The sequence below is a fragment of the Ictidomys tridecemlineatus genome, chromosome 3 (assembly GCF_052094955.1).
Source record: "Ictidomys tridecemlineatus isolate mIctTri1 chromosome 3, mIctTri1.hap1, whole genome shotgun sequence".
Lineage (NCBI taxonomy): Eukaryota > Metazoa > Chordata > Mammalia > Rodentia > Sciuridae > Ictidomys > Ictidomys tridecemlineatus.
This window is the reverse complement of record NC_135479.1, coordinates 40,106,326-40,119,763: the sequence shown is the minus strand read 5'-3', so window position 1 is coordinate 40,119,763 and position 13,438 is coordinate 40,106,326. Positions and strand designations below refer to the sequence as shown.

Below are 13,438 nucleotides of genomic sequence, written 5' to 3'. Positions count from 1 at the left end.
CCCAGTACCAGAAAAAAAAAGATTTTGTTTTAAACCAACATTCACACAACATTCCAGAATCAGAATACTTGGGCTCATGCTCCAACACTGCTACATATTATGTATGTATCTCAGTTTATTGCTATAAGAAAAGTTTTATCTTTTGCAAATTAAGGCTCAAAGTATCACTCTTAGAAGATTATTGTGGAAATTAAATTATAGGAATCACTGGTAAACTGTGTTATTCAAGGAGAGATGTTATTAATAAAATAACTGAGTATATAGATTAAGATGAATGTGGTTGTCAAAGAAAAGGCCCCAAGAGGAAAAATACTCAGATGCTTTCTATGACAGTCTCTAATGCAGTTAATTTAGGTATAATAACATAAGGAAAGAGAAGTTGGGGATTTTTTTTTTTTCAGGGAGAGGTACTGGGGATTGAACTCAGGGACACTCAGCCACTGAACCACATCCCCAGCCCTATTTTGTATTTTATTTAGAGATAGAGTCTCACTGAGTTGCTTAGCACCTCGTTAAGTCACTGAGGTTGAACTCTCGATCTTCCTGTCTCAGCCTTCCAAGCCGCTGGGATTACAGGGGTGTGCCACTGCAGTGTGAGAAGTTGGGGATTCTTGAGCCCATTTTTTAAAGTCTGATTCCATTGGAGACGCGCCCCTCTCCCTGTCAATGTTCAAAGTTTTAACAGATGTCACTCCAATCCCTTCACCTATAGCCATGACTAAAACCTGGTTGACTCACTTCTCATTCAGTGTTCCAGGTAAAGGTGTGAATCGTAAACAATCATCTTGTGTCTGCTCAGGATTTATTTTCTGGTTCCTCGGGTCCCATGACTAGATTTCTCGTTTCTCTGACTCTCTGTTGGCTGCCCTGTCTCATGTTCATAAGCAGAACTGCCTGTCTCTCACGTCTCAACTCCACTCAAGTCAACCACTATCTTTTGAAGTTGTGGCAAGATTCACATAAGAAAATCCACCATTTTAACCATTTTAGTGTGCAATTAAGTTGCATTTAGTACATTCACAGTGTTGTGCAGCCGTCACCACTATCTAGTTTCAGAACATTTCCAACACCTTAACAGGAGACCTCATTCCTATCGAGCAGTAATTCTCTAGTCCCTGACGCATACACACACCCCACCCTGCAAACACTAAGTTGCCTTCTGTCTCTGTGAATCAGCCCATCTTGAACGTTTCATAGAAATGGAACAATCAACATTATTTGGGGCCCAACACTGGCTAGGCACCAAGGGTACAAGAATGCACAGGACAATCTGCGCTTAAACACTGCTGATTGAGACAAAACAGGTTAAAAAACAAGTGTAGAATAGAGTAATGATTATTGTGACAGATATACAAAAACTGTGAGAACAAGTGATTTAAGGGCAAACTGCAAGAAATAAGGTTTGAATTTGGGCATGGAAGCAGAAGTTCGATAGACCCATGGCAACTAGTGAACAGAGAGAGACAGCTGCAGTAGGAGAGGGAGCAGCATGAGCAAGGCGCCATGGTATAGAGCTGGACAGCTCTGTGCTCAAAGGATATCATCACCCCAGGACGTTTGCTTTTCCTGGTATAGTCTTGTCTCAGATGGGTACAGAATTGCCTTGATTCTTTCTTCAGATCTTTGCTGACACGTCCCCTCTTCAGAGAGCATTTCCTTGACCTCCCTATCCAAATAGCATCTTCTATCCTTCTCTAACCTTTTATTCTGTTTATATTTCTTTATAGCATTTGTCACTCTTACACCATATTCTGTGTAAAATGTGTATTGGTTTCTGTGTTCATTTTCTGTCCCCTCAACCTGAAGGAAAGCTCTATAAGGGCAGCTACGTCCCCAGCACCCATAACAATCAATACCAGGCACAAAGTAAGGTGTCCTGTGAATAGTTAATGAATGGTTGAACAAACACTTTGGCGGTATTGTCCTGAGGAGTCCCTCTGGGTTCTGAGCTAGTTCCTAGTGTTGAAGACAAGGTGCTATTGAACATAGAAATACATAAGTAGGCTGGTTGTGGTGGCACACGCCTGTAATCCCAGTGGCTTGGGAGGCTGAGACAGCAGAATCGCAGGTTCAAAGCCAGCCTCAGCAAAGGTGAGGCACTAAGCAACTTAGTGAGACCCTGTCTTTAAATAATACAAAATAGGGCTGGGGGTGTGGCTCAGGGGTTGAGTGCCCCTGAGTTCAATCCCTGGTATCAAAAAAAAAAAAAAGAAAAAAAAAGAAAGAAAGAAGAAAATAAAGAAAGTCTTCTGCTCTCATTATTTATTATTTTTTAATATTTATTTTTTTAGTTGTAGTTGGGCGCAATACCTTTAATTTATTTACTTATTTTTATGTGGTGCTGAGGATCGAACCCAGGACCTTGCATGTGCTAAGCGAGTGCTCTACTGCTGAGCCCCAACCTCAGCCCTGTTTATTATTTTTACTGCTACTTATTTTTTTTGGCTTATGGAACAAAGATTTATTGAATGTGCAGAAAGTGCTGGGGATACAACGAGAACAAAACTGACCTGACCCCTGTTCTCATAAAGCTTTAAAGAATGAAGAAAGCCAGTCAATCAGCAAGTGATTACAACAGGGAGAGATGCTTGAAGAAATGGTTTTAAAAATGGAAAAAGCATGAGGCGCAAAGACAATCATTACAGCATTATGTATACCAGCAAAAAATTGGTCACAATCTATGTCTAACAGTAAAGAGAGATACATATTCCATGGGCCATCATGCTGCCATTAAAATGATCTCAGAGAGCATCCATGATAATGATATGAGACTTATTTTATTTTTATTTTTTAGTTGTAGTTGGACACAATGCCTTTATTTTATTTATCTTTATGTGGTGCTGAGGATCAAACCCAGGGCCTCACATATGTGAGACAAGCGCTGTACTGCTGAGCCCCAGGCCCAGCCCCTGATATGACACTTATTAGGTAAAAAAGTAAAAAAAAAAAAACTAGCAGTGGTGGCACACGCCTGTAATCCCAGCAATTCAGGAGAAGCAAGGAGAAAGGAGGATTTCAAGTTCAAGGCTAGCCATGGCTACTTAGCAAGACCCTATCTCAAAAAAATTAAAAAGGGCTGGGGATGTCTCTTAGTGGTAGAGTGCCTCTCCCACCCTAAAAAGTAGAAAAAAGGATATAAGGGATATAAAAGAATATAAAGTTGTTTTTTTTTTAATATTTATTTTTTGGTTAGTCACAATACCTTTATTTTGTTTATTTATTTATTTTTATGTGGTGTTGAGGATCGAACCCAGGGCCTCGCACAAGCTAGGTGAGCGCTCTACCGCTGAGCCACAACTCCAGCCCAGAATATAAAGTTGTATGAAAACATATTCAATCATATTAAAATATACATAAAGCCCAGAAAGAAACTCACAAAAAATGCTAATGATGGTCGAGAGCAGGACTATTCAAGGCACAGAATCAGGCTGAACTGCCGCTTTTGTAAGTCATGTTCTTCTGGCTCAACCTGAGTTGCTGGTGAAAAGGGCCCAAGGCACACTTGGATTCAAATCTAGCTCCAGTACCTTGCATCATCCAGTGTGCATCACCTCACTTGTGTAACCTTAGATAATTTTTTTTTTTTTTGGTTCCACAGATTGAACCCAGAAGCGCTTAACCACTGAGCCACATTCCAAGCCACCCCCACCCCTTTTTTGTTTGTTTGTTTTAAGGTAGGGTGAGATAAGGTCTCACTAAATTGCTTAGGGCCTCACTAAATTGCTGAGGCTGACTTTGAACTTGTGACCCTCCTGCCTCAGCCTCCTGAGCTGCCAAGATTCCAGGAGTGCGCCACCACGCCCAGCTTGGACAAATTTACTTAACCTTTCTAGGCTACCTAGTGTACCATCTCGGGATGGTGGCCAAGATGAAATGGAACAAGGAACATAAGCATCCTGGAACACTCTAGTCCCCGGGCAAACAGTGGCCATGATAGTAAGTAGCATTTCCTTTCTTCTTTGGTTTTCAAACTTCCTATAATTATAATTTTCTTTAAAATTCTAAAGCTAATAAACACAATTATTTGAATTTACAAAAGGTCATGCTCTGTTCCCTGGGGATCTTGAGCCTGTTCCTGGGAATGCAGCTGAAGGCTTTCTTCCAGCCCTGTTGTGACCTACTCAGCCAGAGAAAGACAGTGATCTGAGAATAGGGCTGCATATTTGTGCTCTGAAGGACCCTGGGAGCATTATTTAGAGAGGACATTCTGTCCCAGGCCTAAGCTGCTCTTTCACCCAGCAGCTGCAGACTGGACTAAGCACTCCAGAAAGACTGTCTTAACCCACCCTGGCCCTGAAACCTTGCCTGAGTCCTGATAGCCTGTGGCACAATCCTCTTTCCTCAGGAGCAGCTTTTGGTTTCTGAACACAGAAGCTGAGCTCAACTTTATCATGTCCAGTACCCAGAAATGGGCTATAGCATTTCTGTTTGGGATGAAAAAAATGTTTTGGAAATAAATGATAGTTAAAAAGTATACAGAGGCTGGAGTTGTAGTTCAGCGGTAGATGGCTTGCCTAGCATGTGTGAGGCACTGAGTTTGATCCTCAGCACCTCTGGACTTATTTTTATAAAAATAAATAAATAAAATAAAGATGTTGTGTCTTTCTACAACCAAAAATTTATATATTTTTTAAAAAAGGGTACACATATTAGGGTAGGGAGGGGGAGCATGGGAGGAATAGACGAACTCTAGTTAGGGCAAAGGGGTGGAAGGGGAAGGGAGGGGGCAGGGGGTTAGAAATGATGGTGGAATGTGATGAACATTATTATCCAAAGTACATGTATGAAGACACGATTTGGTGTGAATGTACTTTATATACAACCAAAGATATAAAAAAATGTGCTCTATATGTGTAATATGAATTGTAATACATTCTGCTGTCATATATAAAAGAATCAATAAAAAGGGGGTACAAACTTTCAGTTATAAGATGAGCAATTTCTGGAGCTGGGACTGTGGCTCAGTAGTAAATCGCTCGCCTCACACGTGTGAGACCCTGGGTTCGATCCTCAGCACCACATAAAAATAAATTTTTTTTCTTTTTTTTTTTTTTTAGACAATCTCTTTATTTGTTCTTTTTTTTTTGAGAGAGAGGAGAGAGAGAGAGAGAGAGAGAGAGAGAGAGAGAATTTTCAATATTTATTTTCTAGTTCTCGGCGGACACAACAACTTTGTTTGTATGTGGTGCTGAGGATCAAACCCGGGCCACACGCATGCTACTGCTTGAGCCACATCCCAGCCCAAAAATACATTTTTTTAAAAAAAGGTATTGTGTCCAACTACAACTAAAAAAAAAATAATATAAAAAAAGATGAGCAATTTCTGGGGATGAATGTTCAACCTTGGTGGTGATGGGTATGTTCTTTGTGATAATCATTACACAGTGTATATGTATATTGAATACATAAACATATTGTGAACATTAAATACATACAAAAGTAAACCAAAAAAATCCATAATGAGAAGACTAAAAGAGAGGTTTCATGAAATAACCTGGACTAAACAACACCATGCTAGGAGACCTGGATTTAGGTTTCTGTTCTGCTTCTTATTTGACTTCAGGACCTTGAATAACTTAACTCCTGTAAGCCTCAGCTTTTTCTTCTGCAAAATGGCATAAATCCATGCTGCCCTCCGTGGGTGATCGGGGAGCACTAATAAATCAGATGCTGTCGAACTCTTCTGCAAAACACCCAAGAAGTATCAATTAGGGTTATCTCCCACAGGCCCCAAACAAAAAGAAAGAAGGAAGGAAAGAAACCTATCACAAATACAATACCAGAGTACTCTTTTTTTTTTTTCTTTTCCTCTATGGATGACTGAAATTCCGCCTTAAGGTTTTTATTCGTGTTACATGGAAACATCCAAAAATAAGGAAAGAAAGAGGGGAAAGGAAGGAGACCTCTCAATCTCTGGCTCCTAACTGGGAATGAGATGCCGTATTTTCTTTGGGTTGGTTCTGGGGGGCTTCCAGGGAGGAGTCAGTGAGAGTCAAGGTGCCAGAGGAGAACATCTCAGCATCATAATTTTGCTCTGGCATTGGACAGAGCACAAATGTCCTTGGCTTGAGCCCTTTTTCTTTCCTGTTCCTCCTCCCTCTGCCTTCCTACCATAGGTTGCCTTTCCCATCCTTCTCCTGGGAGATGTATTTCTGTCTCTTTTTTCATCTAAAGCAGAGGAAATGAATCATCTCTCGGCTTGTTTAGTAAACAGCCTCTTACTCCTGACCCCAGCTGGCTCTCCCAGCACCCTGTGGCTGTCCAGTCAATACCCTCATGGCTGGTTGTTCTTCAGAATGTTTGTCCTCTGGGCCTGGTGGCTTGACCTCCTCTGAGCTGGGGATGATGGGAAATGACACATAGCATTCCAGATGACAATTCCACAAGCTGGCCAGGAGGGCAAGGGAAGCAAGGGAACCACTGTGTTTTGAGAACACTGTGTGTCATCTCAAAGACCCGAATAGGCAGGCAGACCTCAAAATTCTCCTTTTACCAGGTCAGCTATAATATCAGCTTCAGTCCATTCATCAGGATGGAAATCGAGCATCATGTGTATTAAGCCATATGCATGCCATAGATGGATGTTACCAACAAAGGAGATGTCAAGTACACACAGTATGTATTTTACCAGGAAGCAGATGAGTGTCTGAGGATGGTATCAAGAAGAGAAGGCCTGGGACTGGGGATGTGGCTCAAGCGGTAGCGCGCTCGCCTGGCATGCGTGCGGCCCGGGTTCGATCCTCAGCACCACATACCAACAAAGATGTTGTGTCCGCCGAGAACTAAAAAAAAATAAAATATAAAAAAAAAAAAAGAGAAGGCCAAGCTCCGTGGCAGAGGCCAAGCTCCATGGCCTGTAATCCAGTGGCACAGGAGGCTGAGGCAGGAGCATTGCAAGTTCAAAGCCAACCTCAGCAATTTAGTGAGGCCCTAAGCAACTTATTGAGACCCTATCTCTAAATAAAATATAAAAAGGGGCTGGGGATATGGCTCAGTGGTTGAATATCCCTGGGTTAAAAAAAAAAGGCGGGGGAGGGGAGGTTAATGAAATGTTCATGTTCAAGACCATCTAAGCCCTGCCCACACCTTATGGTGATGGAACTTGACAGGACCCTGCTATGTCCAGGTTGGTTCACTTCCTGGTGAACACAGTCATGCAATTATTTTTGAATTTCCAAAAAACGTGCGGGTGCCATTTCTAGGAGATAAAAGAGATACAAGAATAACACTGCTGATATCCAGCTCACTAGTGAAGACTTGTGAAATTAACCAAGTACGTATCACTATGGTGCAAGGTGGACAGAAAGTGCCCAGGGCCAAAGGGGATGAACAAATCCTATCATAGAGTTCTAGAAGGACCAGAAGCTGGAGAGACTGCTTGATACTGGGTAGTAAGAAGGGTTTCCCCGAGAAGGTGATGTTTGCAATATACCTATGTCCCGAAATAGATGTAAGATCCTAACAAAAGTTAGGTTCTGTTTAAGTTTTCCAAGGAGCCCCGAGATGTAGACATATGCCCTTATTCCTCCACTATAGCGGTGGAACCTGAGGCCCAAAGAGGCTGAATATTATTGTCCACAGTCTTGCAGCTAGGAAGTGGCGGGCCAGAAGTTGATCTTGCTCCAGGGCAACGATTCAAAGTCTGATGTTCTTGCCCCTCCCCACCTGTGGAGGGGAGGGGCGGGACTGGCCCGGCCGAGGGCGGGGCAGAGGCCCTGGAGGGGCGGAGCTGGAAAGACGGCGGGCTGGGTCCTTTTCTACGGCGGGGACTAGCGCACTGGTCATGGGCGGCCGCGGGCCGGGAGGCGGCCGGGCTGAGCCCTGCTGAGCCCGCCCCGCCCGCCATGGGCGACCGCGAGCGCAACAAGAAGCGGCTGCTGGAGCTGCTGCAGGCTGCGGGCACCGGCAACGCGCACTGCGCCGACTGCGGGGCGGCGGGTAAGGGCGCAGCGGCGCGGGGCGCGCGGGGCAAGTGCAGCTCGGGACTTGGCCAGCCAGATTCTCCCCTACGAGCACACCGGGTCCGGTCCTATCTTCGTAGGATCCAGAAGTGTCCCCTATTGAGCTCTGGGACCCGGACTCCCGTCCATCCAGACGGTGAGCCTCTCACCCGGACGCAGGATCCTGACTCCCGACTCCAGACCAGACGCGGATCTTTCCACGTCCTGGGACCCTCCCGATATTAGATCCCGGAGCTGGGCACCCTGATCTTCCTGTCCATCGCCCCCACCACAGACACCCTACGGCTCAGGACCCAGATCCCTGTGCCATCCCTCAAGACCTAGGCACTTCCCGCGCCCTGGACACAAACATCTCACTCACCAAGGAGCCCTAGACCTCAGCCCCAGGCCTCCTGATGGTCATGTGTCCCCTGTCCCCCCCCCCGCCCCCCGCCCCCGGACGCCTCCGAGATCTTTCCCTTTCCCTCTCCACCGCGATCAGACCTGAGGAGCCGTGATTCACCTGCCCACTTGCAGCTCCTAGCCCATCGCTTGGCTGCTGGTCCTTCCCCGGTGCTCCTCTCAGTTCCCCCTCAGTTCTGTCACTTCCACGTCGCGCCCGCCTCAGCCTCGCCCCCATCCCTTGGAATCTCTCCAAGATCGTCACCCTGGTGGCCGCCGCGGTGGCGGGTGGGCCGACCAGATTTCATGCTAGTAACTTAGCTGTTCCAAGGTGGGGAGCCCCGCACAGGCACAGCTGGCCACAGCCTCCGGAATCCTGTCAGGTCCTATCTGTCCCAGAGCCCCAGTCCAGCTTTGGTTTCCTCGCTCAACTCTGCTCAGCTACCCTCCTGCCCCGCAGATCCCGACTGGGCCTCTTACAAGCTGGGAATCTTCATCTGTCTCCACTGCTCTGGCGTCCACCGCAACTTCCCGGACATCAGCAAAGTTAAATCCGTGAGACTCGACTTCTGGGACGACAGTATTGTGGAGGTAGAAGGGTGTGCAGGTGGAGAGTCTCGGAATTGCAAAGTTGGGGTGGAGACAGGGAGTGGGTGTTCCCAGTCCAGAGAAGAAGAAACTGAAGCCCAGCCAGTGTCAGCGACTAACAGAGGAAACACAGTAGACTGGCATTTTAGACAGAGGCCCTAAGGACATATTCTGACTCATCACTTGCTCACTTAGAAGCCCTGAGGCCCTGAGCTACTTACTTAATCCTAGCTGTGAACTCTTAGTTTCCACATCTGTATTATAGGCATACCTACCTTCTCGTAGGGATGCTAGAAGCATTAAATGCAGGCTCATTTGAGGAATAAAGTAGGCAGTCAATTAACAGTTGCTCTTATCATCAATGGAAGTCCTAGACTGGGAGAAGAGAAACATGCTATGGTCCTCCTGCCCTCCCGGAGCTGGGAAGAGGACCACTTTGCTTTACTGCCCTGTGGGCACTGAGGACTCCCTTAACCTGGAGGGGTAGTAACATTTTGGCCAGATAAATCTTCAGAGAGCAGGCAGTTTTATACTGTACTTGTTGGCTGAGGAGTTCAAGAACAATTGGGGAAGCAGATCAAATGACTTAGCACCCACTCTGTGCCAGGAACTGTCCCAGAAAACCACTGGGATGGATGTTTTACTTATTCAGCTAAAACATAGTTACTCTAAGCCTACTATGTGTTAGGTGCTGGGAGAGAACAGTGGACAAGACAAGGTCCTTGCTTACCTGGGACTTAGATTCTAGTTCAGAAGTCAATCTGCACATAAACCTGAAGCGTTTTATTTGTGCCTTTTCTTCATTTTTATACGTGAGATCTCAGGGTCAGTCCTGGAATAAATGGCAGAATCTCAACCCTGTTGGGATCCAAACCTGGTACATATCCTGTGACGGTAGCCCAACAGCTCCCGGGAAGGCGAAGAGTACTGATCACTCTAACCAAGGGTGTCCCTTCAAAACCTGGAGTTTCTTCCCACTGCTGCTCTCACCTAGATATGCTACCTCCACCGTCCACTCTGGTCCACTGATCACCCTGACATATGTATTCTATGGGGCCAGCACCCACTTCCATCCTCCAGCTGCCTCTGTCTTTTGAAGACATTTAGAGCTGCTGGGGGTCCTGCCATCTGCGGAAGGAGTAGGTGAAAGAATGTGAGCTTTGGAGTCAGACAGGTCTAGGTTCAAATTCCAGTTTTCCACTTTCTAAGCTATGTTGCCGAGGACAGATCATTAAGCCTCTCTGAGCCCAAGTTGCCTCATCTCTAAAATGAAGATGGCCATATTAAAATGGCTAAGGGTATCCAATGAGCCTCTGTGTAAGAATTGTGAAGTGTTGTTTCCGTTTGAGGCATGGATATTATTGCCCCTCATTGGTCAGCCTGGGACTTCCTGGCAGCGCAATTAGCAGGCCTGGTGGGACATGTCCTTCTTGGAGGCAGTTCCTTCTGACCCAGCCTAGAAGCCAGCGAGACCTATAGCCTTCTGGGTAGACCAGGGTTTCATTTCACATTTTTCCAAGTTCTTAAGATTATCTTAAATTGCTGTTGTCTTGCAGTTCATGACTCACAATGGGAACCTCCGTGTGAAGGCCAAGTTCGAAGCCAGAGTCCCAGCTTTCTACTACGTTCCCCAAGCCAATGACTGCCTGTAAGTGGGCAATTCTTTAGGGGCTGGCTGAGAGGTTTTCCTGGTCCCATCCCCCAAACCTCTACCCCATCTCGGATGCCTTTGTCTGTGGCAATCTCTCCTGTGGACCAGGTCAGCAGGTAGATCCAGGAGTGCATCTGATACCATCACAAATGAATCCTGATTTAAACTGGGCATGATGGCACCTGCCTATACCTCAGCTACTCAGGAGGCCAAGGCTGGTGGATTGCAAGTTTGAGGCAATTGAAAGTTTGTCCAGCTTAGTGAGATCCTGTCTCAAAAAAAAAATAATAATAATAAAAGGGCTGAGAATGTAACTCAGTGATAGAGTATTACAAAAAAAAAAAAAAAACAAAACTTAAGGCTTAAGCCTCTTTCTACCTCTGTTGTTTGGTATGTCATTTCCCTCTTTGGGCCTCAGTTTCCATTGCTGTGAGATGGGGAATTTTCTGAACTGTCTATCACTCTGCCTCCGATGTTCTGAGAGCCTACAGGTGATAGAGGAGAGATGTGGGTATTTTAATAGAAAAGTGTGTTTTAGCTACTTCCTGTTGAGTGTTCTGTCTAGGACTATCCCACCTCAGCTCAGGTTGACTACAAAAACTTGCTTAAGCTGCAGATCCCTAAATAATAACGATAAAAGTGCTGGGCACAGTGGCGCATGCCTGTAATTCCAGCAGTTTGGGAGGCTGAGGCAGAAGGATAGTGAGTTCTAAACCAGCCACGGCAACATAGCAAAACCATGTCTCAAAATAAAATATGAAAAGGGCTGGGGATGTGACTCAGGGGTTAAGTGCCCTTGGATTTAATCCTCAGTACCATAAATAAATAAATAACCATAAAAGTAATGACCGCTGTCAGGTGTGGTGGCGCATGCCTGTAATCCCAGCTACTTGGGAGGCTGAGGCAGGAGAATCACAAGATCAAGGCCAACTTCAATAATTTAAATGAGACTCTGTCTCAAAATAAAATAAAAGGGACTAGGGAGTAAGTCAGTGGTAGAGTGCTTCTGGATTCATCTGACCAAAGGTTCTCTGTTTTTAGGGTGTTAAAGGAACAGTGGATTCGAGCTAAGTATGAGAGACAGGAGTTTATGGCTGATGGGAAAACGGTCCCTCCCCCAGGTAAGGTAACTTTCATATCTTGTGGAATCAGTGTTCTGAAGAGCCCTACCAACAAAATGCCGACTATTAGGAGCAAAATCCCTCCATGAGATGTCTGTTGCCCTGGCTCTGCCCACAGTATCCAAGGGGTGGATATCTGCACCTTGAAACAGCTAGAAAATCAGCAAGTGGGGTCTTGCAGTCTGAGCAGCAGAGAAGCATCTAGGTCTCAGATCCTTGCAGGGCCACAGGTGTATGCAGAATCTTAGCATGAATTGTAGGACGATTTCCACACCGGGCAGGCCCATTAAACAAGGCATGGCACTCCTGGCTAATGCCATTCCTGGTGCAGCTCACAGCTTAGTGAGGAGCATGGGCTGCCTTTCAGCCTCCCTATCTGCCATTGAGAGGGCACAGCCTCATTGGTGGCCATGAATCTATGACAGTTTTAAGCCTACTGCCCTGAGTCCAAGCTGACAGTGACCCAGAGAGCAAAGAGTGGCGACTCTTGGAGAAACAGAGGCAGCCAACTTTAGCTATCAGGAGCACCAATTAGTCTTCAAACCAGCAAGCACCTTGAGGTCACTCATTATTTCCAAAGTTTCATGAGGCTGATGGCCATGTGAAGTTGGGCTGAACCACATATATTTAGGCGTCTTCCAAAATCCTTCCAGTTTGTCAAGACATAGACTACTTAAGGTTTATTGTGTCTCCTAATGAGACGGCCTGACACCATGGAGAGCCAAGAAAGCCAGGTTTTGCATGGGGTGGGAGTGTGGGGGGTGTCTGACTAAGATAATACGCCATGGCAAAGCTGTCCCCAGGCAAGACCCTTGCTCCCTGCAGCTAACATAGCCAGTTAGATTGGGGGTATCTAGGCAACAGGTGGAGGGTTCTTTCTGCCCCGAAACTCTAAGAGGTTCCTGCGTCGTTTGTGCATCCTAAGGTCATGGGCATTCACTTCTTCTCTCCCTGGTGGTCAAGGTAATCGAGAAGGAATCCTGTGGAAGCGGGGAAAGGACAATGCACAGTTTCTGAGAAGGAGATTTGTCCTGCTGGCAAGAGAAGGAGTCCTGAAGTACTACACCAAGGAGGAGGTAGGAGGCCAGACGGGCCAGGGGCTTCCTCCCCCCTCACTAACCAGCCTTCTTGTTAATGGATGCGCTTGGTCTTGTGGATAATTTCAGATCCTAAGAGACTCCACATTCTCTTCCTTTTCCTTGTTTAGGCAATTAATCCAATCCACTGAAAACACACTCTTTGTTCATATAGAATCAGCTTAAACTAGTTCAATTTTGGTTTGGGTTGGTTTTTGAAACAGGGTCTCACTATGTTGCCCAGATTGGTTTTTCTTTTTCTTTTTTTTTTTTTTTTTGGTATGAGGAATTGAACCCAGGGGCGCCCTCACTTAGTTGCTGAGGCTGGCTTTGAACTTGCAATCCTCACTGCCTCAGCCTCCTGAGCTGCTGGGATTACGGACGTACACCACCATGCCTGATCCCAGGCTTGTCCTGAACTCTTGGGCTTAAGGCGTCCTCCTGCCTCAGCCTCTCAGGTAGTTAAGACTGCAGGTGTGTGCAACCATGTCATGCAACTGGTCCATGTTTAAGCCTCTGATGATCGCTTGATTTTATTTCAATTATCCATTCATTTAAATATTTATTGAGCACCTACTCTGTGTAGGCATCATTCTAGGGACTGGGGATATAGCAATGAACTAAACAATTCCATAACTCTCATGGAACTTTTATTCTAGT

General features: G+C 45.7%; 2 protein-coding genes across 9 annotated transcripts in view; one reads left to right on the top strand and one right to left on the bottom strand.

Annotated features, from left to right (window-relative positions):
* The window catches only part of Tefm (transcription elongation factor, mitochondrial), a 23,055-nt gene extending 13,640 nt beyond the window's left edge, over positions 1 to 9,415 (bottom strand). Inside the window, exons 1-2 of one of the 4 annotated variants that reach the window (XM_005327939.5) lie at positions 9,206 to 9,413; positions 8,464 to 9,045 (exon numbers count right to left, since the gene is read on the bottom strand). Coding sequence is in view for 1 of the 4 variants with exons in the window: in XM_078042496.1 (XP_077898622.1) it covers positions 9,206 to 9,245 (40 nt within the window). In the remaining 3 variants the exon portion in view is untranslated. Of the gene's footprint in view, positions 1 to 8,463; positions 9,047 to 9,205 lie in introns of those variants that run through there. The other 3 variants (XM_078042497.1, XM_078042496.1, XM_040269144.2) reach the window with 3 other exon arrangements.
* Adap2 (ArfGAP with dual PH domains 2) overlaps positions 7,743 to 13,438 on the top strand; it is a 26,830-nt gene continuing 21,134 nt past the window's right edge. For 2 of the 5 annotated variants that reach the window (XM_078042501.1, XM_078042498.1), the window contains exons 1-5: positions 7,744 to 7,938; positions 8,803 to 8,933; positions 10,487 to 10,578; positions 11,623 to 11,702; positions 12,666 to 12,778. In XM_078042501.1, the coding sequence (XP_077898627.1) occupies positions 7,845 to 7,938; positions 8,803 to 8,933; positions 10,487 to 10,578; positions 11,623 to 11,702; positions 12,666 to 12,778 (510 nt within the window). In that variant the 5' untranslated portion in view covers positions 7,744 to 7,844. Of the gene's footprint in view, positions 7,939 to 8,041; positions 8,098 to 8,802; positions 8,934 to 10,486; positions 10,579 to 11,622; positions 11,703 to 12,665; positions 12,779 to 13,438 lie in introns of all 5 variants that reach the window. The other 3 variants (XM_078042502.1, XM_078042500.1, XM_078042499.1) reach the window with 3 other exon arrangements.